This window comes from Rhineura floridana, chromosome 3 (assembly GCF_030035675.1).
Source record: "Rhineura floridana isolate rRhiFlo1 chromosome 3, rRhiFlo1.hap2, whole genome shotgun sequence".
NCBI lineage: Eukaryota > Metazoa > Chordata > Lepidosauria > Squamata > Rhineuridae > Rhineura > Rhineura floridana.
The window spans coordinates 158841018-158865819 of NC_084482.1; the positions used below are offsets into that span (position 1 = coordinate 158841018).

General features: G+C 45.0%; 1 protein-coding gene, 1 long non-coding RNA gene and 1 other non-coding gene across 4 annotated transcripts in view; 1 reads left to right on the plus strand and 2 right to left on the minus strand.

The window, feature by feature from the left end:
• Window positions 1–7736, minus strand: part of LOC133380695 (uncharacterized) — a 107942-nt gene extending 100206 nt beyond the window's left edge. Inside the window, exon 1 of the long non-coding RNA XR_009761511.1 lies at window positions 5945–7736. This is a non-coding gene — a long non-coding RNA (uncharacterized LOC133380695). The remainder of the gene's footprint in view (window positions 1–5944) is intronic.
• Window positions 5799–24802, plus strand: part of PLXND1 (plexin D1) — a 252381-nt gene continuing 233377 nt past the window's right edge. Inside the window, exon 1 of one of the 2 annotated variants that reach the window (XM_061618475.1) lies at window positions 5799–7691. In XM_061618475.1, coding sequence (XP_061474459.1) covers window positions 6114–7691 — 1578 coding nt within the window. In that variant the 5' untranslated portion in view covers window positions 5799–6113. The remainder of the gene's footprint in view (window positions 7692–24802) is intronic. The other variant, XM_061618474.1, reaches the window with a different exon arrangement.
• Window positions 8349–8427, minus strand: TRNAA-CGC (transfer RNA alanine (anticodon CGC)). Its single transcript has one exon. It is a non-coding gene; the product is annotated as a tRNA-Ala (tRNA).

A 24802-nucleotide genomic window follows, 5' to 3' on the forward strand; every position in this document is an offset into this window, starting at 1 on the left:
CTGTACATTGCTTAATAATTAGTAGGCTGCAGTGATGTCTTACATACAAAGGGCACAGGGTTAGAATGCACGAAGCAAAAAGGAAACGCCCTCCCCTGCCTAAACCCAGGTAATTATTATTTATTACATTTGTTAGCTGCTTTATACAAGTCTCAAAGTGACTTAATACAAACAAATAAAATCAATTAAAAGCCAAAAAGCTCCTATCTTGCACCAGTGAAGGAAATGGAAAGCACAGCCACTCTAGGCACTCAACTCTGCCTGCTGCCATTAATGGCTAAACACTTGTGATGGATTCTTTGCAGGGTCAGAACCAATGAACATGAAATACCACAAACAGAAACTGCTGGCAGAATTGTCTGAGGGCTCATCCAGATGACTGCAAAATGTGTGACACGCCCGCTATGTGTGTTCATTATTTTTCGGTCGTCCAAATGACGTCTCGCACTGTTACACATTTTCACAGGTTAAATCCGCTCCTTGCAATACCGGCAAAAATGCGATTTGCTGTTTAAAATCAGGAATCATCAGTTGTGCCTTCAGGAGTTAGGATGCAATACCACAGACTTTACAGCTGATGGGCGGTTCTTGGGCGTTTCCCCTTGCCCCTTCTTCTCATTCCAGCCAATCACGTATCTGCACTTTTGCACATGTGCGAGAATAAGCCTGGGAAAATTGAACCCATCATCGCAATGGCGGGGTGTTTGGGGGGGGGTCTGCAACTACTGCGCAGATGCATTTTATTTTTTGCCAGCCTGCAAACTGGGCGGCTGGTCTGGGTGAGATCTGTAATGCACAGCAGGCGAGAAAGCAGGGATGGTCGGTTTCAGCCTGCCTCCAGAAAGCTTTGTCAATTTCATTGTACTTGCTGGGGGTTTTGCTTCAAATCAGAAAAGCATACATTGGTTTAAGTGTAATATCGCAAATACAAACTTAGAAAAGGGCTTGTGGTCAGTTTCAAGCCTGCTCCAGAAAGCTTTGTCAATTTCATTCTCGTTGGAAGGAAAGGGAGGAGGAGGGGGAGTGACACCTTTCTTGCTTTTTTGGAGAAATAAGTGCAACTGCCAGCCTGTGTATCTCCTTAAATATCAATAAAGGCAGAAAAGCATACATTTGTTTAAGCATAATATGGCAAATACAAACAAGGCAGGCACGAAACTGACCAGCAGCCTTGCCTTCCGAGGCGAGAACTCCTTTGAAGCCATATTGTGCTTCGTTGCAAAGGGGGAGAGGAGCATACGTAATTTTTTTGCTGACCAATTGGTTGATAGGGGGAGGTGTTAGAGGCAGAGCTTGGAAAAAGCGAAAAGAATGTAGGGGTCTTACCGCTGCGTGTGCAAAAAAGCATGTTTTTTTTATTGGGAAAGAGCGAACTAAAAGGCAAAGTGAGGACTATCAGATGACAAACGGAATATGGAAAACCATGGATTATCCCGCTCCGTTTGGATAAGCCCTGAGAGTCTGGTGTTGAAGCTTTTGTTCTTTCTCCTCCCTGTGCCACCATTTGTCCAGACCCATGAAATGTTAGCTTTCATTGCAGTGTGCATGTGTGCGTATGCCGTTATGAAATATGTCTGCATAGAGACTTTGGTCCCACAGCAGGACTCCTATGCTGCTTCTGAGAAGCCCATATTCTCTCCATAATGCTTGCAGTACCATCGTGCCTTTGCACAATGAAAGACAGGCACTGTGATCTAGTTTTATATTGTATGGAGAATGCACGTGTACTGGGTAGGGTGATATGACAGGGGCATTGGCTGCCTTTGAGTGTTAATGGTTTGGGGGGTTTCATCAACAACTGGCATCATGGTGGGTGGGTGGAAATTGGTGGGTCCATTTCCATGGACAATGGGTGCGACGCTTGGTATTCCTATATTAGCATTTGTTGCTTCTGCTATTGTACTGTTGGCTCTTCTGCTTGTTGAACACAAGATTGTGACTATGTTACATGTATTACTCCAGCATTGCAGCTGCCTGGTGTGAAGACCATAAGACCACCTGTTGTGAGTTTCTTCCAGATTTCTCCTTGTGGTGGCAGTGCTTGGGTCTCTTAACTTAATGAAGCCAGACCTTTTGCCCCATAAATTACCCTATCAGATCTAATGCTGAGCACCCTAAAATGAAAGCATCACAAATCAGTAAGGTTATTGGAAATAATAGGATCCATATCTCATTTTATCCCTTTGCGAAATGGAGCTAATGATTCTTCTGTAGCTCAGCTGGGTATCATAAAGTTTAATTAACTTATGCTTATAAATTCCTTTGACACTTAAAAAAAGGTGTCAAACACCTTCAAAACATTAATGTTTATTTCCTGCTCACAGTTGAATTTGAAACCTAGAAACTGAAAATGTAAAATCCCAGCAATTATAGGAGTTCCACATTCTTTTAAAAACGAGTTAATAACTCTATCCATTAGGAATATTATTAGCATGAACAATGAGATAGACAAAGGGAAATTCTGTGTTTAATTTAGCTTACACTTTCTGTGGACATGAGCTAGCCATTGTAATGTATTAATTAATGATCTGAAGAGGGAGAAAAGGCTAGGAAGAGGGTAAAGCAAGCTGGCAGGTGTAGAAATAAGATTAGACAATGACAGAGGGGTTTCCCTCCCCTAACCTGAACAGGAAACATCCAGAATTCCCATCAGCCTGAGTGATGTTTTGTACATGTGAAATTAACTCAGGTAACACACGATCAGAGGCAGACACAAGGAAACTATGGGGACAGAAAATAGGATATGGAGCTTTTTAGCACTAGCATCCTGACACTATTCAGACAGATGACTTTGTTATTACTAACAAATCAGCAGATAGGGTGCAAAGAAAGGAAGCTTTTATTCAGTGCTCAATCATAGTCTTCCATTGCAAAAGAAGTTTGTCCCGTTGCTTAGCATCCTGAAGGTACCAGCGATCTAGTAAGAAGGCGTGGGGTTGGGAATACAACACATAGGACTATGGATGTCAGTTTACGAACCTCCAGGGGGTGGGATGCATGTCCTTCTCCCATCTTTATATCTATCACAACAACTGCATTAACGCTGTAAGATTAATAATAAAGAAAAAATGCATTTGTGTGTTTATTTCTTTTTGGTTTTGAGCCTTTAGGGGACACTATAATCACATTATTAAATTCTTCTTCACATGCCTTTGGTTGGAGAACTGAAAAACTGCATTAGAGAAAATAACAATAAAATAATAATAAAATTTACATTATCATGATTTAATACTGATTTGTGATTTTAAGGTTAAGGAATCTCTACAATCATGTGACTTCTGGAAAAATGTTGGCAACTCTATGGAACCAGCAAGGCTCAGGGTAAAAAAATGATAGTTGTTTCTCCTCTGATTGAATCAATCTAGCAAGAAAGCCTGATATGTAATCTCCTAGTCACCTCCCATTTCCTAAAGGGCAACATTCTGGTCCAATGCCAGCAGCTGCTTCTATAAAGAACCTCATAGAAAAATAAAACTAGAAAATAAACCAAACACTCATTGTGTGAGTTTGAACTATGAAGGAGCATTCAACCCGCTCGTCTGGGTGGCTTAGGGCCAATGTTACACATCAGACTTGTGCAACAGTCTCACTATGGGTTTGTTCTTTTTAAAAAAAACAGTAAAAATAAGATGCAAGAAAACAATAGGAAAAATAAGATGCAAGAGACTAAGAATATTATCAGAGGCATGGAGGAGGGGGGCTGCTTAAACCTTTTCTCTCTTGGACATCACCCCAGCTGCTTTTCCATATTCAGGAGAAAAGATACAGGTATTGAATCTCTCTCCCCCCCCCCAGCAGATAGAAAGTTGGGGGATATTGAGTACCAAATTGCAAGAGGGTAAAGGGTAATGCAGCCAGTCCCCCCACTCCCTCAGTCAAATTCCCAGAACCCCACAACTCTTCATTTTTTGAAAAAGTAGTCATGAGACTCCTAAACTTGCCAGACATATAACATTTGGTTTTGTTTTAACAAGCTACATAACATAGTGAACTGAAGAGCAGAACTTGTGTTATCTTGGCTTTTCTCATATTCTAAACAGTGATGAGCAAAAACTGATTCAGGACATGTATCCCCTATTCTTATTTGTTCACTCATGAGCATGTGCATTCCTGTAGGTGTGAGACATTTGCTCCTGAATAATCTTTACAAAGAAATATGTGATTTGAATTGCCTTTGTTTGCATGAACTTACCCAGATCTTAGGGGCAAAAAGCTATGCCAGAAGCTAAGGCAAATTAAAGCTAAGAGTCTGGGAAGTCAGCATGAAGTAATGAGAGCAGAGAGATGGCAGAATGTGGACAGTAGGAACTTGGCAAGCATTCTAAATCACATGAAAAGCAGGAAATGTTGGAAGTGTGTGTGTGGGCACTATGCGTTTTAAACATCTTGGAGATATCAACAGTATAGGAAGTTGCCTTATACTGAGTCAGACCACTGGTCCATCTAGCTCAGTATCATTTACACTGACTGGCAGTGGCTCTCCTGGGTTTCTGGCAAGGAGTCTCTCCCAGTCCTACCTGGAGATGCCAGGGATTGAACCTGGGACCTTCTGCATGCAAGGCAGATGCTCTGCCACTGAGCTACGGCCCTTCCCCAACAAACACCTTCAATTTGTGCAGTGCTTATTTATTTTACATCTATAGCCCATCACCACTGCTCCTTTGAGGAGCTGAGGCCAGTATACATGAGGGCTTCTCCCATTTTATCCTCACAACAGCCCGATGAAGTAGGTTAGAGTGAGAGACAGTGAGAGAACTGTCCCGAAAGCTGTGTGGCAGAGTGGCGATATGTTGCCCAGTATCCCTGATCAAGGTCCAGCATTCTATCCATTACACCCAAATGTTCTTCGCTAAAAGCTACTACTACACCACTACTAAGCATTTTAAAAGTATGCATAGCTAGGAGTGTGCTAAGCAGAGCTGTCTAGAACAGGCACACTCTTCTCAGAAGAATGATTGTCAAAACCATTGTCCCAAGTGCCAGGGAATACGCTGGGTCAAAAGCAAACCTGAAGTGTTCCACACCTGATCTGTGGAGAAAGAGGCCCCTGAGACTGTGAACTTGACAAGTCATAAACAGTGCATTGAAATGCAACGCATTCTGAAGTATATTTTCAAACACTCTCACTGCAGTATGATGCCAATAACTAAAACACAGTGGGACTGAACTAATTCCTTCCTTCCTCATCTTACATGCTTGGCATACTTGTTCTCTTAATTTATTCCTGACCCCCAAACCCCAGACAGCCTGACCTTCTCTTCTTTGTTATCCTTTCTTGTAAAACCCTTTTTATGAGGAGGGCAGCACTTCAAGAGGATTGAGAGTTAACTTATTTTCGTTGGGAGGGAGGGGGAATAACAGCTACAATGAGAGGATCGGTTAGTGTTGCCTTGCCTGACATTAATGTTGTTTGGTGAGGTCTATTTTTACAACTGAATGCAATAGTGCTTAATGGCTAGAAGAGAAGTTTTCTATCTCCTTCCCCCCCCCTCCTTCCCTCCCTCCCTCCGCCTGGCGCTAGCGGAGTCCTACATTCTTGCTTCTCAACATCAAAAAATCGCAAAACACAAGAGTTATTTGTTAGCAAAGGAGCTGCTATCAAGAGCTGCTTCTTTGTGTTTTGGGCTGGTGTGGTGACTGCCTTCCAGCTTTGGGGAAAAAAACTGCTTTAACTTAATCATATTCACATGACAAACCCCAAATAAAGAAAGGGAGGGGGGGAAAGAGGTAATGCAAAAAGGGGGGGGGACCCAGGAGAAGTCGGAGAGCGGCAGCTTGTCCTCAGGCACAGAGAGAGAGAGAGAGAGAGGAAGGAGAGAAAAGCTGTCAGACTTAGGGGAGGGCGCAGTTTTTCTCAAACGTGCAGTTTTAACCCCGTTCGAGACGTCGGTCCGTAAAGAGGCAAAAGGCTGCCGATCGCTTGCAACAAAGGCTCGGGACTTACCTCCTGGCGTCACTCCGGGGCTGTGGCGTGTTAGATCCTCTACAGGAAACAGGTCTTCCTCTCTCGTGCTTTGCTCTTTTCCTCTCTCTCTTTCCTTTCCTGGTGATTGCAAAGCCCCCTTTGCCAAGGAGCCTCATGCTCTGTGTAGAACAGCAGCCCAGGAGGCAGGATGTTTTTTCCGCGCGGTCGGCTAGGCGCTAACCAGGTGCTGTCCCCGGATCGCCCCCCTGCCTTCTCTCTCCTGCTCCTTCTCCCGTTGCTCCCGGTGCCAGGGCTGGAAGTGCAGCGCAAGTTCGTCTCGCCCACCGCCACCAACAACTTCGCTCTGGATGGGTCGGGAGGCAGGATCTACCTGGCGGCCGTCAACCGGCTCTACCAACTCTCCGGCCCCAACCTGACCCTGGAGGTAGAAGAGCAGGTGGGCCCGGAGGAGGACAACCCGCTGTGCCACGCTCCTCAGCTGCCCCAGGCGTCCTGTGAGCACGCCAAGAAGCCGACCGACAACTACAACAAGCTGCTACAGCCGGACCCGGAGCAAGGCATTCTGGTGGTCTGCGGCTCGGTCTACCAAGGCTTCTGTCAGCTGCGCAGCATGGATAATATCTCCGTGGTGGCCGTCGCCTTCCCACCTGGGGCAGATGGAGGAGACGCAGCAGCAGGAGGAGACCAGGTCACGGTCTTCCCCAGCATGCTCAACGTGGCGGCCAACCACGCCAATGCCTCCACCGTGGGCTTGGTGCTTAAGCAGGCTGGGCAAGACACGAGGCTACTGGTGGCCGCCACTTACACGGGCTTGGGCAGCCCTTTTTTCCCGCGCAACGCCAGCCTGGAGGACCACCGCTTCGAGAACACGCCCGAAATCGCTATCCGGGCTCTCAACGCCCGCGGGGACTTAGCCCGGCTCTTCACCTTCGACATCAACCCCTCCGACGACAACATCTTCAAGATCAAGCAGGGCGCCAAGGACCGCCACAAGCTGAGCTTCGTCCGCGCCTTCCTCCACAGTGGAGCCCGGCCGCCGCCGCCTTCTCGCCCTGAGGAGGAAAAGGGCGCCCCTAGCGGCCGGAGACCCCAGGCTGGGGCAGGAGGGTCCCTTCTACCTGGGGGCGCCCCTGTCAGGAACAGCCGCCCGCCGGGCTCCCTTCCCCTTTCGCCTCCGGCAGGCGCTCCTCTGAGCCGCCCTCTGGGATCCTATGCCTACTTGGCCCTCAACAGCGAGGCGAATGCGCGGGAAAAAGAGAGCCATTCGCACAGCCTGCTGGCCCGCATCTGCTTGGGGGACGCGGCTGAGGCGACGACCCTAAACGGCAGCAGTGGTGGCGGCGGTGGCGGCGGCGTGGAGACCAAGAAGCTGACCGAGTCCTACATCCAAATGGGGCTGCAGTGCAACAGCGGCGCCGGGCACGGTGGGGCAACGACGTCTGGCGGCGACCTCTTCAACCGGCTGGTGTCGGTGTTTCCCGCCAGCGCCGCCCTGCAGGTTGGCTCGGGAAGCCCTTCCCCGCCTCAGCCTGAGGAGCTGCTGTTCGGCGTGTTTGAGAAAGCCTCCGCCGTCGGCGGGATAGGTTTTGGCGGCCGACCGGCGTCCCAGCCCTCGGCGCTCTGTATTTTCCGCTTCGCAGAGATTGAGGAGGCCATCAGGGTGGCCAGGAACTCGTGCTTTGTGGCTCCAGACGCTGGGCTGGTCACTGTCCTCGACAGCGTGGTTCAAGGCACCGGGCCTGCCTGCGAGAAAAGGAAAATCCAGGTAAGGTAGAAGGAGGACAACAGAGAAGATAAAGCCTGCAGTTTGGAGAGGGGCTTTATCTGTGTTTAGTTTAAGCCACACTTCACCAGAGTTTAGCCCCGAGGCCCGTTTTTAATGCCAGGGCTCACTGCAAAAGAGAGTGCCTTTGAGCATATCCAGAAAGTTGAGCAAGGGCAACCATCTTCCATAATTCTGGGATTAGGAGGAGGGCTTCATGAGAAGCATATGGCCTATCACTTATAGCGTTAAAAGCAGAGTTGCCTCGTTCGGGTTTTTTTATGGGGAGGGGCCTTTTGAAGAACTATTTGGGATCTTCTTTGTAGGCAGCAGTAGCACAGAATGAATTGCATTGGGAAGTGCCCTGTCATAGAGCTTGCAAAGGCATAGAAGAGATCAACAAAAACAATCAAGGTCTTCCAGCACTGCTGCTTTTGAAGAAAGGCTAAATTTTAGCTGCTAAAACACCAGTGTTTTCCAGTTTACCTATCCTGTCTAAAGGATCAGCTAAAGACATGTCAGAAGTTTATAAAATTATGCGTGGTATGTGGAATGTAGGAAGCTCCCTTATACTGAATCAGACCATTAGCTCAGTTTTGTGTACATTGACTGCCAGCAGCGCTCCAGGATTTGAGGCTGGCAGTTTCTCCCAGCCCTACCTGAAGAAGCTAGGGATTGAACCTGGGTCCTCCTGCATGCGAAGCAGATGCTCTACCACTGAGCTACAACCACCCTCTCCCCGCCAAAAAAAAAGCGCAAAGAAAGTGGATGGAAAAACATTTATCTCCTGCCTTGTAACACCAGGCCACTAAAAGAATTTGATTGTAAATAGATTCAGGACAGACAAAAGAAATAACAGGTTGTTTACCTGTGACTAACATTCTTTGAACAGGCTTCTGTGCTTCTGTGCTGTATACACACACAGTATGGAATTAATGTCTGGGATTCAGTGCCCACACTATGTGGCTACTGGCTTAGATGGCTTTAAAAGTTTGTGTGTCTTTCCTTTTAACAGTTTATCAGGCCCAGTGCCAGCAGGTGGCCAGATTGGGCACTGGCTGAGGGCCTTTGTAGCCCAGAAGGTCCCCTGAGGGGCACCTTCTTACGCTGGGAAGGTGGAGCTCTCAATCTGTGCCAGCGCTGGGTTACGGGACCCAGCAACCTGACACTGCTGCAGATCGTGGAGCAGGAGCTCCACCCTCCTAGGAAACACACACACACACAGGTGGCACATGCTGAAATAGGTCTGCCTGCCCCAACTACCTCCTGCGTTGCTGCTTGCACACCAACACAGCAATGTGGGAGGTAGCTGAGGCGGATGGGCCTATAAGCCATGCCGCCTGCATTGGGAAGGGGTGTGGGGGAGCATGATGATGCGGACCCAGGCAGTCTGGTGCCCAAGGGCCCAGTCATGCCTGGTACAAGCCCCGAGTTTAATCTTGAATTTATCCAAGCTTGAGAATCTGAACCATGATTGTTGTAAATCAAGGGTGGAGAACCCCTGGTCCTCTAAATGTTGTTGGACTTCAGCTCCCATCGTCCCCCATTGTCCCTGTCAAAAGGGAAGGATTGGACAAATTTAGGGAAGATGAGCCAATCAGTGCCTGTCAGCAATTATGGTTCCATGCTTAGAGGCAATAAGCCTCTCAATGCCAGTTGCTGGTGGGAAAATTGCAGGGAATATCTGTTGCCTTCAGGCCCTGCTTGTAGTATTCTAGAAAGCATCTGTCTGTCTCGCTGCTGTTGGAAGCCAGATGCTAGATTAGATGGGCTGATTTAGTAAAGTCATTTTTAAGAGGTCCATTGCAATCTTGTGAATCGGGAAAATGTCAAGGAAATGGATAATGATCCTGTACTAGACAGAGAACAAGGTAGAGATTTTACACCTAGGTAACCATCCATTATAAAAAAAAAATGTGTGAGAGAGTAAAAAGAGAAAACTCTGTGATGATAAAGCGATCTGTTGATGCAGTTTTGGAATTAAGGGACAGTGTTTTTATAGAATATGGTGCTGTGTATCCCTTGATTAGATGTGCTTTTCCTTTATTGTCTTCTTTCCACAACTTTGCTTCTGCAAATTTTGTGCAGGCAAAGCTCCACAAACAGTTAGTGTAAGCATTGGATAAGAGAGCCAGTGTGGTGTAGTGGTCAAGGTGCTGGACTACGACCTGGGAGACCAGGGTTCGAATCCCCATACCGCCATACTGGGTGACCTTGGGCCAGTCACTGCCTCTCAGCCTCAGAGGGAGGCAATGGTAAACCATGAAAACCCTATTCATAGGGTCGCCATAAGTCGGGATCGACTTGAAGACAGTCGAAGCATTGGATATAGCTCTGTCTCCATAGGTGGAGGCAGTATACTTCCAAATATCAGTTGCTGGAAACTGCAGGAGGGGAGAATACTCTTTGCACTCAGGTCCTGCTTGTGGGCTTATGATAGGCAACTGGTTGGCCACTGTGAGAACAGAATGCTTGACTAGATGAACCATTGGCCTGATCCAGTCTTTTATGTTCTTACGATTCTTGAGGGGGAACTATCACTTGAATAGGATTTTAACATGGCAAACTAGAGATATAGATCATGGGTTATAGTCAATGAAGTCTTACTCAGAGTAGACCCACTGAAATTAATAAGCCTTGTTAATGTCTGTTAACTTCAATGGGTCTACTCTTGGCAGGACTAGCATTTAATACCTCGCTATGACTTCAAGACTCCTTAATACATACTCCAATATATAGAAACCACCTTTGGGAAGAACCTAAAGTTTAAACATGACTGTTTACAAAAAGCCAGTGTAAGAGTGTCAGACTAGGACTTCAGAGATTTATTTATTTATTTATTATTTGATTTATATCCCGCCCTTCCTCGCAGCAGGTTCCTCCTATATAGATTCAAATCCCACCCTAACCTGTTGCACAAGGTTGTTGGGAGAATAAAACTGGGGGAGAACCAGGGATGTAAGATTAATAATCTTTAAAAAAGAGAAAGAAGCCATCAACCACAGACGTAGAAGCATTGCAATTGGTATGGGATGCAGAATCAAACCAATAAAGATTAAAGATGCTGGGCTCTAAATCAACCTGTCAAAGCTCGGTGATATTTGGACCTAATGTATTGATTTAGTCTACTCATGTCAAGGATGCTGTCAGCAGATATGTAAAAGTTTACTGTTGGCAATACAAAACAGGACAAAACAAAGGAAGCCCTGAAGAACCAGCTAGAAATTGCTTTCTGAGCTACACACTGGAGTTACAGCACAATCCTAAATATGTATATTCAGAGCTAAGTCCTATTGAATTCAATAGGGCTTACTCCCAGGTAAAGGGGGGTTAGGATGGCAAAGAAATATGCTTTTACCATTTTTAACTTTCATATTGCTTTGGACATGATATAAGGATTTGAACATCTGAGACAAGTGCATGTGTCTAGTTCAGCCCCATGCTGTGGAGAGTGACAAATGACTCTGGGTTCCCGAATAATGTTTGTGCATATACACTTGGTAAATAAAAGCATATGTTCACTTTATATGTAAGTACTTGCTAAATGACCAAGTGGATCCAGGGTGTGGTCAATGCATCATTGTGGGAGGGAGTGGTTCCTGCCACCTTGAAAGAAGCGGGGATACGACCACTCCTGAAAAAGCCCACCCTGGACCCATTGGTTTGTGACAACTACCAACCGGTTGCAAATACCCCCTTTTTAGGGAAGGTGATTGACAGGGTTGTGGCACAGCAATTGCAAGTACTCTTGGATGAAACAGATTATCTTGACCCATCCCAGTCTGGGTTCAGGCCTGTTTATGGGACTGAATTGGCCTTGTTTGCCCTGATGGATTACCTTTATCAGGAGGACAGGGAGAGTGCAATCCTGTTATTCTTACTTGATCTCTCAGAGGCTTTTGATACCATTGACCATGGTATCCTTCTGGGCTGACTTGGTGAGATGGGTGTTGGAGGCACTGTTTAACAGTGGTTAAACTCCAGGGTCGCTCTCAGAGAATAGAATTGGGTGATTGTCTTTCGACCTCTGGCAGTTGTGCTGTGGGGTGCCACAGGGTACCATCTTGTCCACCATGCTGTTTAACATCTATATGAAGCCCTTGGGAGCAGTCATCAGGAGATTTGGGGCGAGGTGTCAGCAGTATGCTGATGATCCCAAGCTCTATTTCTCCATAACATCTGAATCAGGAGAGGCCATGCAAGCCCTGGACCACTGCCTGGACTCGGTGATGAGCTGGATGAGGGCCAGTAAACTGAGTCTGAATCCTAGCATGACAGAGGCACTGTGGGTTGATGGTTCCTGAGTTCGGATAATTGGTCAGTTGCCTGATTTCTACAGGGGTCGTACTCCTGAAAGAGCAGGTCCGTAGTCTGGGGGTGCTCCTGGATCCATCTTTGTCACTAGAGGCCTAGGTGACCTCAGTGGCTGGGAGTGCCTTTTACCAGGATTGGCTGGTGAGACAGCTGTGGCCGTTTCTGGACCCGGATAGCCTGACCACTGTTGTCCACGCACTGGTAACTTCCAGGCTGGATTACTGTAATGCGCTCTAGGTGAGGCTGTCCTTGAGGTTGGTCCGGAAGCTGCAGCTGGTGCAAAATGCGGTGGTGAGACTGCTCACTGGGGCAGGGTATTGCCAACATGTCACTCCGCTGCTGAAAGAATTGCACTGGCTGCCCATTTGCTACCAGGCCAAGTTCAGGGTTCTAGTTTTGGTGTACAAAGCCCTATACAGCTTGGGACCAGGATACCTGAAAGACTGTCTTATCCGTTATACACCCAGTCAGTCACTGCGCTCTGCAGGTGAGGGCCTCCTGCAGATACCATCTTATCAGGAGTCCATTCCGCACAACATAGGAAACGGACCTTTAGTATGGCGGCACTTACCCTGTGGAATTCCCTCGCTTTAAATAATAGACAGGCACCATCTCTGTTATCTTTTTGGCGCCTATTGAAGACTTTCCTCTTTCAACAAGCCTTTTAAGTTGAGACCTATCCCAGTCTGCACCTGTGTTGGAATTGCTTTTTAATATGTTCTTAAACTTTCTTTTTTAAAATGTTTTTAATCTTAGAAGATGTTTTCATGCCTTTTTTTAAGTCACATTTTTGAAGTTGTTTTGTTTTAAAGTTTGTTTTTATGATGTTTTAATGTTTTTAGTGCTTATGTTTGCCACCCTGGGCTCCTGCTGGGAGGAAGAGTGGGATATAAATCAAATAACAACAACAACAACAAAATGTGTATTGTGTACTTGCAATATATGGGGTATCTCTTAGAAAAATGAGTAAAGTGTGGTGAGTACAGTGATAATCTTTCCCTACGTGGTTTATGTTCATGCAGTATCAGTATCTTATGCCAAACTTAGATACGCTATGAAACTCAGTTGGATTTCTTTGCAGTTTACTATTAAGCCAAATGTACAGTGGTTTTGTGCGCACACATACACAAAGAATTTGACCCCTTTCTTCCCATGTTCTCTGTCCCAAATGAACCAGTGGTGACTCATAGTTTTGCTTCCCTGCAGCCACCCATTTTTTTGGTTATTTCTCATTGGAAGGATACAAAAGGAAGACAGCTCTAAGAATGTGTGTTCCATTAGAGTTGTTCCCTTCCCACATCCCCCTGCATATTCCTGCAGTGGGACTGCTCTATTATGTGTAAAGTTCAGAGAGAAGGGACACAGGCTGCCTTGTTTTACAGGTTTCAGGGTGAAAGTTTGCTGTTGTCACAATTTGTTACCACATGGACATAAATGTTAATATTGGCTAAATGTGCTATTTTCCTTTTTTGAAAAGTTAAAATCAAGTCATGCTAGGATCGTCTTGTTTTCTCCTCCTCTGGGAAAGATGCACAACATATTTCTACTGGGGATCATAAAACATCTGTTTGATTTCACAGGCAAGCTAGACCATGAAAGTTTGATCTCTCTGTTTGCCTTCCACTGGCAATGTCAGAAAAGGTTTCTCTGTTAACCAAATGTATTTGGCATGGCAGCTTCAGAGCCATGCTAAAGTTTGTGGCCTTACTGCAGTAATTCATAGATATGCTTCAATAAGGCTCAAGTGCAGGTTTTAAGCTGCCACAGCCAAGACGTTTGGTAATTGGATGGTGTTTCAGTTAATTCCTTAAGGGTGAATACACTAAATATTGCACCATTATGTAATCACATGCCCCATTGTAACCCATTTTTAAAGCTGAGATTCTGTTTTTTACAGTGGGTAAACGGTTGACTGTCTTAGAACCAGATTTTCCATTCTTTGCAGGGTGAAGCTCTTTGTAGGGTAAAAGTTTAGATTTTGAAAGGGGCCTAGAAAGAGGGCAGTGGTAAACTGAAAGTCTTAGTTGTGTTTCTGGGCTTTTTGACTTGTAACCTTGGTACTTAGTGGCCAGGCCACCTCTGCAATTAAAATGGTTATTGATTTAAGGACACTGCTGTTCTTTTTAAATTAATTTATCCCTGTAGGGTATATTGAGGATATATGACAGGTAAAGATTCATTCATTGGACTGGGAATAAAGACAAAGAGAAAGAAATAAGAGCATATGATATAGTCAGAGTGGTAGGGGACAACAACTAGGGACAAAGTAGAAGGATGTCATTCAGCACAGTACAGTAAACATGCCCAGACTTGAGCTGCTTTGGGGTTGTTAGGTTAGTTTCATTTGTTTCTTTGCTTAAACAGTAAATATGGGTACCCTTACACATACACAACAGTATCTTTGCTGGAATGAAAAATGAGATGGGGAAGTTCTTTGTAAGATCCAGAGGTACTTTGAAATCTGCAATGTCAGGCCAAATACAAACAGTCATATACAAAACAACACAAGGTTTCATTTTAAACCTGGGTAAAATGCAAATATTCAGCATTTTTTAAACTCAAGGGAAAAAGTTAATAGGGGAGTGACAAGGAAATAGCAGGGCTGAGGAACATTTCAGAATACCTTGGTGAACTTGCATATGGGATATCACATTGAAAGAAATGAAAGCTTGTTCAAGGGGTATTTTTTAAATTATTCTTGAGAAGGGATAGGTAACATGTGCCCTCCAAAGGTTTCTGAACTATCTCTCCCATCATCTATGCCATGGGCTATCCTGGCTGGAGCTGATAGGAGTTGAAATCCAGCAACATCTGGAGGACATCACATTGGCAACCCCGCTGTAGAGGCATATTTCAAGTTAGTGGCTCTAGAACTTTGGTCTTGTCACCAGCACTTTGTTATACAATGATCTCATTGAATGACACAGTAAGCCAAACTCTGGCTTATCAGAACCACGTGAAAGTGTGGGCTCTGGAGATGAGTTCACAGTGATTGCTCCTCTGTCTTTTTTACTCCCATCCTGTGCTGAGCTAAGTCAAGGTTTGGCTTAGCATGTCATCTGAACCCAGGCTTGTAGTTAAACTCTTTCCTCACTTACCATGAGCTGTAAACAAACATATACAAGTTAGAATGTCTGGATGAACAAAAATGTTTTCGCCTGGTGCCAACAAGATTTCAGTGTGGACATCAGGCAAATATTTGTTGAAAGGACATTCTACAGTCAGGATCCACTGCCCCCCCACCCAAATGTCCTTTTAATATTGTTTTCTGTAAATAAAAATATAGTCCAGGGTAGAAGTGTATCCCAAACATACTTAATATGTGTATATCAGATTAATTTTTATCCCTCAGTCACAGTAAATAATGACACAAAAAACTACCTCAGCTTATTTTCAATGCTTCTTGCAGACAGAAGTGATTCTAAAAGGTGTTAACTAAAAGGATTGTTATGGCCATCTACTACAACAGTTGTTGTGCTAGAGTTGTTTGTTTTAGGTTTTTTATTTGTGCATTTGTATCTTGCTGTTCCTCCAAGGATCTCACAATATATTGTTCTCTCCACTCCTTCGTTTTATCCTTACAGCAACCTTGTGAGATAGGTTAGGTGGAGAGAAAGTGACTGGGCCAAGATCTCCTAGTGAGGTGACTGAGTGTCTATTAGAACCCAAATCTTCCTGCTCCTCATCTAAGGCTGCAGGCACATTAGTCACTTCAAAAGCAGCCAGAATGGTTTTTCTGGCTGCATTTTGAAGCAGCTCTGCCCTCTACTGGCCACACCTCCCCTCCCCACTGCTTTCAGACCTTTCAGGACCTCCCACAGAAAAGTGTTGGGCCAATCATTGTCTCTTTCTGAGCCTGCAACAAACTGTTCCCGTTGGCCGCACCTGGAAAACAAACAGCTTGATCTACCAATCGATTGCAAAATCTGCCTGAAGCTGAATTTTAAAAAAACATGCTCAAGAGGATCTGACCAGCGGTTTAGAGTAAAAAGGGGTGGAGTTTGACTAGCATTTTCAGAAAACAGTATGATTAGCAGTTTCACTAGCATTTCAGAAAACAGAGGAGGAGATGCACTGGAACCAGCACAATAGTAAGTGTGTCTATACTAGGGTTGCTAGGTTCAGGGCCTGAGACTGACCCTGTATCTTTAGGAGAAGAGGAAGTCAGCCAAGTGCAGGTGTTCTTGCAACACTGTAATGGGAAAAACCACAAGGTGGAATTCTCCCTTTCCCCTGCACAACTTTTAAAGATACAGAAGACCTCTTGGTTGCCAATCCCAGCCTTCAAGAGGTCTTCTGTATCTTTAAAAGTTGTGCAGGGGAAGGGAAAATTCCACCTTGTGGTTTTTCCCATTACAATGTTGCAAGAACACCTGCACTTGGTTACTTTCTCTTCTCCTAAAGATGTAGGATCAGTCTCAGGCCCTGAGCCTGGCAACCCTAGTCTATACCCTAAGACCAGGGTTTAATCATCTAGGGTCTTGGGGGCTCCTAGACCCCTTACCATTTTGGGAACAGCATCTCCAGCATCCTGTGAGCCAATCAACATGAAAAAGGAGAGTGTTAGCCAGTAAGAAGAGTCTTCTAACATGTTTCCTTGCCCTTTCCTGCTGTTTGGAGCCAATCAGAGTGAAAGGAGGTGAGTCAGCCACTGAGAAGACTCTTCTCAGTAGCTAACACTCCCCCTTTAAAGGCTTACTGGCTCCTAGGGACATCTGTTGTTGCAAGAGGAGGCATTAACAAGGATTTCATTCTCAAAAATGGTGGGGGTGGCTATGACTATAACAAAAGAGCCCTGAACTTCTGAATTTGCCATTACACTACTGCCTTAGACTCCATCCATTATATTACCCAGTTGCTGAACAGCTTCTTTTTAATGCTTCTGGCAAACTATATAGTTAAAAAGTATTAACTGCCTTAACAGTTTTTTAAAAAGCCTTGATCACTTACCACAGTTGATAACTTAGAAGTGCAATTCAGCTATCTTCTGATTTACACATTTGAGTAAACAGAACTATCTGCTCAAAGAATAATTGTTCAGGAGTTTTGAATGGGTCAGTCATGTTTTAAGGGAACAGGAAGCCAGTTCAGAACTGATAGCAACTCTGCCAACCAGTGATTTCACCTATGATGGCACCATCAGGCATAACAAATGTAACATACCCCCAGACATGCAACCACATCCTACAAGGGAGCCATTATTCTTGGTGCTGAAAATTTAGGAAAATAGTGCTGTCCACAATGCACCATGACAGGGCAGGGAGAGGGAGAGAAAGAGCGTGCACAAGAGCCAAGGAAGCAGGTCAAAGTAAATGTAACAAGGAACCACCGCCCAGAGAGCTATTCGCTATGGGCGGTCTATAAATGAAACAAACAAATAAATAAATAAATAAAATGTGATCAAAGCACAGACTGGCCATGTCTTTTTTTTTTACAAAACAGTTGTGTTGCCATCAGATCCAGAGTGGGTTCGTTAGGAGGGATTTTTTATACATCCCCTCCTGCTGTTTTTCTATTCAAAAATGGAAGCTATGCCAATTTTAAAATTTAAAAAAATTAGGGCAAGGGGCATCACCCCTTTCCCCTTATTTTATTTCTTCACCATGACATGTATAGTGCTCCCCATCCCTAGGTTAAAATTATATTTATAATATTATATTTATTTAACTTGTATACTGCTTTATATTTCAAGAACTCTCAAAGCAATTTACATTTCAACAACAATCAATACAAATTCCAATACAGCTGCTAATAATGACAATAATCCAAATTTATTGACATAATTGAGAAATATATCTCTAAACAATGTACATAAGTAAAACAAAAACAAAAGCAAATTATATACAAAACAAAAATACAGCAATAGAATATAAAATAATTACAATATGTATCTAAAAATTCACATGACTATTACAAAAAAGCACTCTCATATCTAATAATGCAAATCAGGAATTCAAGTTACATGCTGATAGTATGATGTTTAAATAAAACTATATCTGAAATGCTTTATCTTTGTTGTAAGCAAACAATTACCCTACAGCAAGAAGAAACAGAAAGCTAAGCCTCACAGAACCACTTTGGTTGGTATACAGAAGCATTTCCTGATTATTTTTAGAGCAGCCTTCCTCAGCTATGTGCTGGCTGGACCTGATGGGAGTTGTAGTCCAAAACATCTGGAGGCTACCAGGTTGGGGAATGTAGAGATGAGTACAGGAAGCCTGGTGCCATTTTGCAGGAAGTAGTATGAACAGTTAGGGAGAAAACTTGGAATCTCTTACAGCTTTTTCTCATCTCTCTCCAGCAGATACTCCAGTCCAGCAACTCACCATGCAAAATATGGTGGCATACCTCTATGCAAATTTCCATAGGCCTTAAAGAAAAGTAGCAAAAATCCATCAATGCTCCTCTCCTTTTCCTTCCCCCAGAACTTTGTATTGCCACTTTTATTTTATTTTCCTCTTATTTTATTTTGTTGGTTTCTAGTGCAAGAGCCACATCTGCCCTGATTTTAAACATACTAATAGCAAGCTTGAGTATGGCCATTTCCTGCAGTCAGCTACCCCTTGTCCATTTTGGAAAGTTAAACATTGGCTGTGATGCTGATACCACTGGGGATTTGAGTTTGTTAGCTTTGCTACTACTCTGAAGCTACCCTGAGCATGATAACTGTAAGTTCACCTTTTGCTTTCACATTATGGAACCCCCACCTCCCCCTTTTCCCCTCTTCCCCACATTTTGGTGTTGCTGTTGTGAATGTACTAGTTAATTGTTAATTAGAATTATTGGAATAGTTTTTTACTTTTCTTGTGAAAATGAAAAAGTTGATAAACATAATTTGCAAAAAAAATCAGGGCAAATAGTAGCTCAGGGGTGATTTTTGGCAGAAAAGCATGGGGATAAAAGGATTAAATCTCCTGTCCACTCTGTGCTAAATCACAGTTGCTGCTGTTTTAGGGGGAAGGGGAGGTGTTGTAAACAAAGAAATATGGCCCATTAAGCATGTTTTTGAATTGCATGCCTAAAGTCACATCTAGTTTGTCCCTAAAAGTGTTGTGGATAATGTGGACTTATTTACGGGTGTGGGTGTACAGGGTACAAAGTAATCCCCCCCCCCCCCATTTTTTTATGCCCCATTCAAAAACTTTCTTAGGCCGAAACTTTTCTTTGGTTACAATTCAACACCAGTTTCAATAAATATTCCCAAACAAATACTTTTTTCTTAATTACAAAAAAAGGCAAGGCTTAAACCAAAAATTACCATATATTCCGGCGTATAAGATGACTTTTTAACCCAAAAAAATCCTCTCAAAAGTTGGGGGTCGTCTTATACGCCCAGTCGTCTTATACGCCGGAATATTTCTCCTGCTCGCAGCCTGGCCCGGCGTCCCCTCCCCTGAGGGGAATCCCCATTGCTCCTCCGTCCCCGCCATCTCCGCCTCCTCCACCGCGGCGAAGGCGGCGCCCTGCACGGCCTCCTCTGCCTCCTCCTCCGTTGCAAAATGGTGGCCGGGGTGGGGAGCAGCAGCAGCAGCAGCAGCCTCCCCGCGTCCTTCTCCTCCGTGGCGGCCTTGCCTGCGCCGCCTCCCGCCGCTGCTGCTGCTCCTCCGCCCGCGGCTGCTCAGGCGAGCGACGGGGCCGCGGCGGCGGCGGCTGTTCCGGCGAGCGACGGGGCCGCGGCGGCGGCGGCTGCTCCTCCTCGGGCGGCCAACGGCGGGCCGCTTTTGGCGCTCTCGCTGCCGCAGGCCGCGCAGGCGCCTCCGCTGATGCACAACCACCGGGCGACGGCAGCAGCAGCAGCAGCGGGAGGCGGCAGAGGTGGGAACCCGCTGCCAACAGCTGCCCCTGCGGCCTCCTCCTTGGCGCCCTCTGCCGCCGCCTCCGGCCCGCTGGCGCTGCGGGAGCTGGCCTACAACTGGCAGGCGACGAAGCCGACCGTGCAGGAGCGCTTCGCCTTCCTCTTCAACAACGAGGTGCTCAGCAACGTCCACTTTTTGGTGGGCAAAGGCCGCGCCGGGGCGCAGCACATCCCCGCCCACAGGTCGGTGCGGGCTATGGGGCGAGGGGGCGCTGGCCACGCAGGGAAGAAAGGGGAGAGGGACACTGGCTTTTTAAACGGGGATCAGGGTCAAAAGTTGGGGGTCGTCTTATACGCCCAGTCGTCTTATACGCCGGAATATACGGTACTTAGTCGTGCTGAAGGACAGACAGGGGGTGTAGGTCAGAACAGCACATGAGTGAGGTGAGGACTTTAATGGTACATTCAAGTAGAAATCATGCTAAATTGCAACTGGACCTATACTGTAAGAGTCACTCAAATTACATACTAATGCTTAGCATTTATATAGCACCTTCAAGTGTGCCATTTCATATGTTTTATCCAATTGTAATCCTGTTCAGTAAGTTACTATTATTATCCTCCATGTTGCAGATGGGAGTACTAACAGTGCAGTAATTTTGATTGTACGTTACCTTGAAATCCAAAGAGTGAAGGACAGTAAGAAACATTTTAAATAAATATAGAGAGAGCTAATGGTGAAATTGAAACCAGGGACTTCTTGATTTGCAGCTTAGCTAGCACTCCCTTACACCAGCTTTTGTTTACATGTTACATTCAATTGATTGACTATTATTATTTTAATTATTATTATTTAAAACAAAAAACAGGTACGGGAAGATGCAAATTTTATTGGTGGAGCAGCAGACAGTCCTTTGCCTATTTAGCTGCTTTCCCACATGCTGGAAAAAAGATATGGGTGCCTGCATCTTCTCTATGGAGGATGGAAGAACAGGTTGGGAGAGTCTATTTTTTATTAGAAAACTACTGGATGGAAAAATATTGAACACTCACTCCTCTGCTATTCCTCTTATGAAATTCACAGTCTTCTGTGGGTGCTTTTTATTTTTTAACTGCGTGTAATGTTTCATTTGGCCCCAATACAGTGTGAATCAGTAGTTTGTAGATCAAGATTGCTTACACATGGCATTTTATTCTAGAATCAATGGAGACTGAGTACTTGTTTTTTCTTTGTAGCCTATACACAATCTACATCTATTGCATTTCTTTTTTGTGCCTGAAATGCCCTTATTGAAAAATTGGTTTCATTCTGAAAATACAAGCTTATTGATTCTGCATTAACCTGCAGAATCCATTTGAAAATAGATGTAGGTAATCCTGGCAATGGGGGTGTATCTACAGCTGTCTAATGTTGTAGATGGGCATATAACAAGATCACAATGCCACGTCCTTCTTCACCTGGAGCATGTGCAGGAAGGAAAAGGGGAGGTTTTCAAATGTATATCAAGTAACCACACCCACCTTTGTGGACAGCAGAATCTGGAATCGATCAGACTGAAATCACTATGATGAAGATGACTGAATGATTCCAGTTTGAGAAAAAAAATATTTTTGTGTGGCAAATGGGTTAGTGTGTACACAGCCTAAGGTTTACTGCATCTTTGTAAGAAGTGGCTAAATTTGCCTGCATGTGTAGGCTTTTTACTGTTAGTATACTTCAAAATAAATATTATAGAAGTCAAGAACGACTTCGAGTCATTCCTAGGATATATGGTCTATCAATTTTCAATAGACCTAGAACCCCAAGGCTGCTATCCTAAGCTTTGTTTTAAAGTAGGCTCGATGGATATTAATGGGACATAGCCTTGGAGTAAAAGTTACATTGAGGCCTTTGAAACTAACACCCATAACATTTAGTAGATACTAAAAACAGAACTCTGTATGTCATCTAGTTGTCATAGCAATTAGAAATTCTGTGACAATTGCACAGTTTCGTATGCAAGTATCCTGAGCTTCTATTCAACACCTGCCAAAATCATAATATTAGTTATTGTAGAGCTGGAAAAGGTGAAGAAAGGGGCAACCAAAAAGATCAGGAGGCTGAGGCAACTCCCTTGTGAGAAAAGGTTACAACATTTGGGGCTTCATAGTTTAGAAAACAGGCAAGTATACTGGGGACATAATAGAAGTTTATAAAATTAGGCATTGTATGAGGAAAGTAGAGAGAAGTCTTTCTCCTTCTCTCAAAATCGTAGAACTTGGGATCGTCCGATGATGCCAAATGATGGGGGAGATTCAGAGTAGACAAAATACTTTTGTCTTTACATTGCTAGGAATGGGTACCAATTTTGACAGCTTTAAAAGGGAATCAGACAAATTCATGGCAGATAATACTAATGACTAAGGCTACTAATTATGCTGTCTGTGGGCTAACTCCCATGCTTCAGAATATCAGTTGCTGGAAAACACTAACAGGAAAGGGCCGTCACCTTCACGTCCCATTTCTAGCCTTCCCATAAGCATCTGGTTGGTCATTGTGGGAAACAGTGTTCTGGACTAGGTTGATATAACTTTGGCCTGATCCAGCAGGGCTGCTATTATGTGATTTGCATGATTTTGTAGAAAGCAGGGGGGGGGCGCTTTGGAAAACCACTTTTGTGTCTCATGGAGGAATGGCTTTTGGGAACACTCCACTACTTTCTTCTCTTTTCTGTACTTGACCATCCCTTTTCTCTGTCACCACCAGGGTAATTACAGTTTCTGTAGAGAAACAAATGTAAATTAATCTACAACCATATGAATTCATTAATTCTTCTCTTAGTTAGCTTTATTTATTTATTTATTTATTTATTTATTTATTTATTTATTTATTTATTTATTTATTTATTATTTGATTTATATCCCGCCCTTCCTCCCAGCAGGAGCCCAGGGCGGCAAACAGAATTGCTAAAAACACTTTAAAACATCATAAAAACAGACCTTAAAATACATTAAAACAAAACAACATTAAAAACATTTTAAAAAGCTAGACACATTTTTTAAAAAAGGTTAAAACATATTATTAAAAAAAACATATTAACAAGCAATTCTAACACAGACGCAGACTGGGATAGGTCTCAACTTAAAAGGCTTGTTGAAAGAGGAAAGTGTTCAAAAGGTGCTGAAAAGATAGCAGAGATGGCGCTTGCCTAATATTCAAGGGGAGGAAATTCCACAGGGTATGTACCGCCACACTAAAGGTCCGCTTCCTATATTGTGCAGAACGAACCTCCTGATAAGATGGTATGTGCAGGAGGCCCTCACCTGCAGAGCACAGTGATTGTCCTGCCCAGAGTAAGAAGCATGAAACGGAGGCGAGACTGGAATCAATTCTGGTTTTATTAAAGTAACATCAAAGGCAAGGCGTCTCATAGAGGTCACTAACTAGCTCACTGTGATCCCTAACTAACTACTCAGGCTTACTCTGCAGCATGTAAGGAAAGTTGACTCAGCACAGGGGGGCGCGGGCTTATATAGGGAAGGTTTCCGCTCACAACCTCTGAATCCTGCACGGTGCCTCCTTCTGACCAAGCCTCTTTTCTTGGCATTGTACACGGGGTGACAGAGGGCGTGCACATGTCTGTTCATCAGACAGTCTAGACTCCTCAGGTGCCGGCTCCAATGAAGGGGGAGGAGATGTTTCTGGCAGGGAGGCATTTGAAGGGCCAGCCAAGGACTCCTGGGGGGGGGGTGGAGTTGCCACACGTGCGAGGTCTTGCTCCAATGGCTCTCCTGGGACGCTCGGCAAAGGAGGGGTCTCCGCATGAGCAGGTGACATTCTCGTGGGAATCAGAAAGCGGTCGGGCATCTCTCCTCCCCCCAGATCTTCAGGAGCATCCTCCCCATCTGACATCTCTCCAATCTGCAGAGCTGGGGGTGTGCACTCCCCTGCAGAGTCACACCGTGCTGGGAAGGGATCCTGGGGCTCCCCCAGCCCTGGATCCAGGCCCCCCTGTGTCCCCTGGGTCTCGACAGTGATTGACTGGGTATATAAGGGGTAAGACGATCTTTCAGGTATCCTCATCCTGAGCAGTATAGAGCTTTATACACCAAAACCAGAATCTTGAACGTGGTCCGGTAGCAAATGGGCAGCCAGTGCAATTCTTTCAGTAGCAGGGTGACATGTTGGCGATACCTTGCCCCAGTGAGCATTCTCAACACCGCATTTTGCACCAGCTGCAGCTTCTGGACCAACCGCAAGGGCAGCCCCACCTAGAGCGCATTACAGTAATCCAGCCTGGAGGTTACCAGTGCGTGGACAACAGTGGTCAGGCTATCCGGGTCCAGAAACGGCCACAGCTGTCTCACCAGCCAAAGCTGGTAAAAGGTACTCCTAGCCACTGAGGTCACCTAGGCCTCTAGTGACAAAGGTGGATCCAGGAGCACCCCCAGACTACGGACCTGCTCTTTCAGAGGGAGTATGACCCCATCCAAAGCAGGCAACTGACCAATTATCCAAAGTCGGGAACTACCAACCTACAGTGCCTCCGTCATGCTAGGATTCAGACTCAGTTTACTGGCCCTCATCCAGCTCACCACCGAGTCCAGGCAGCGGTCCAGGGCTTGCATGGCCTCTCCTGATTCAGATGTTATGGAGAAACAGAGCTTGGTATCATCAGCATACTGCTGACACCTCGCCCCAAATCTCCTGATGACTGCTCCCAAGGGCTTCATATAGATGTTAAACAGCATGGTGGACAAGATGGTACCCTGTGGCACCCCACAGCACAACTGCCAGAGGCCGAAAGACAATCACCCAATTCTATTCTCTGAGAGCGACCCTGGAGATAGGATCGGAACCACTGTAGAACAGTGCCTCCAATTATCCATCTCACCAAGTCAGCCCAGAAGGATACCATGGTCAATGGTATCAAAAGCCTCTGAGAGATCAAGTAAGAATCACAGGGTCGCATTCCCCCTGTCCTCCTCCCGATAAAGGTAATCCATCAGGGCAACCAAGGCCAAT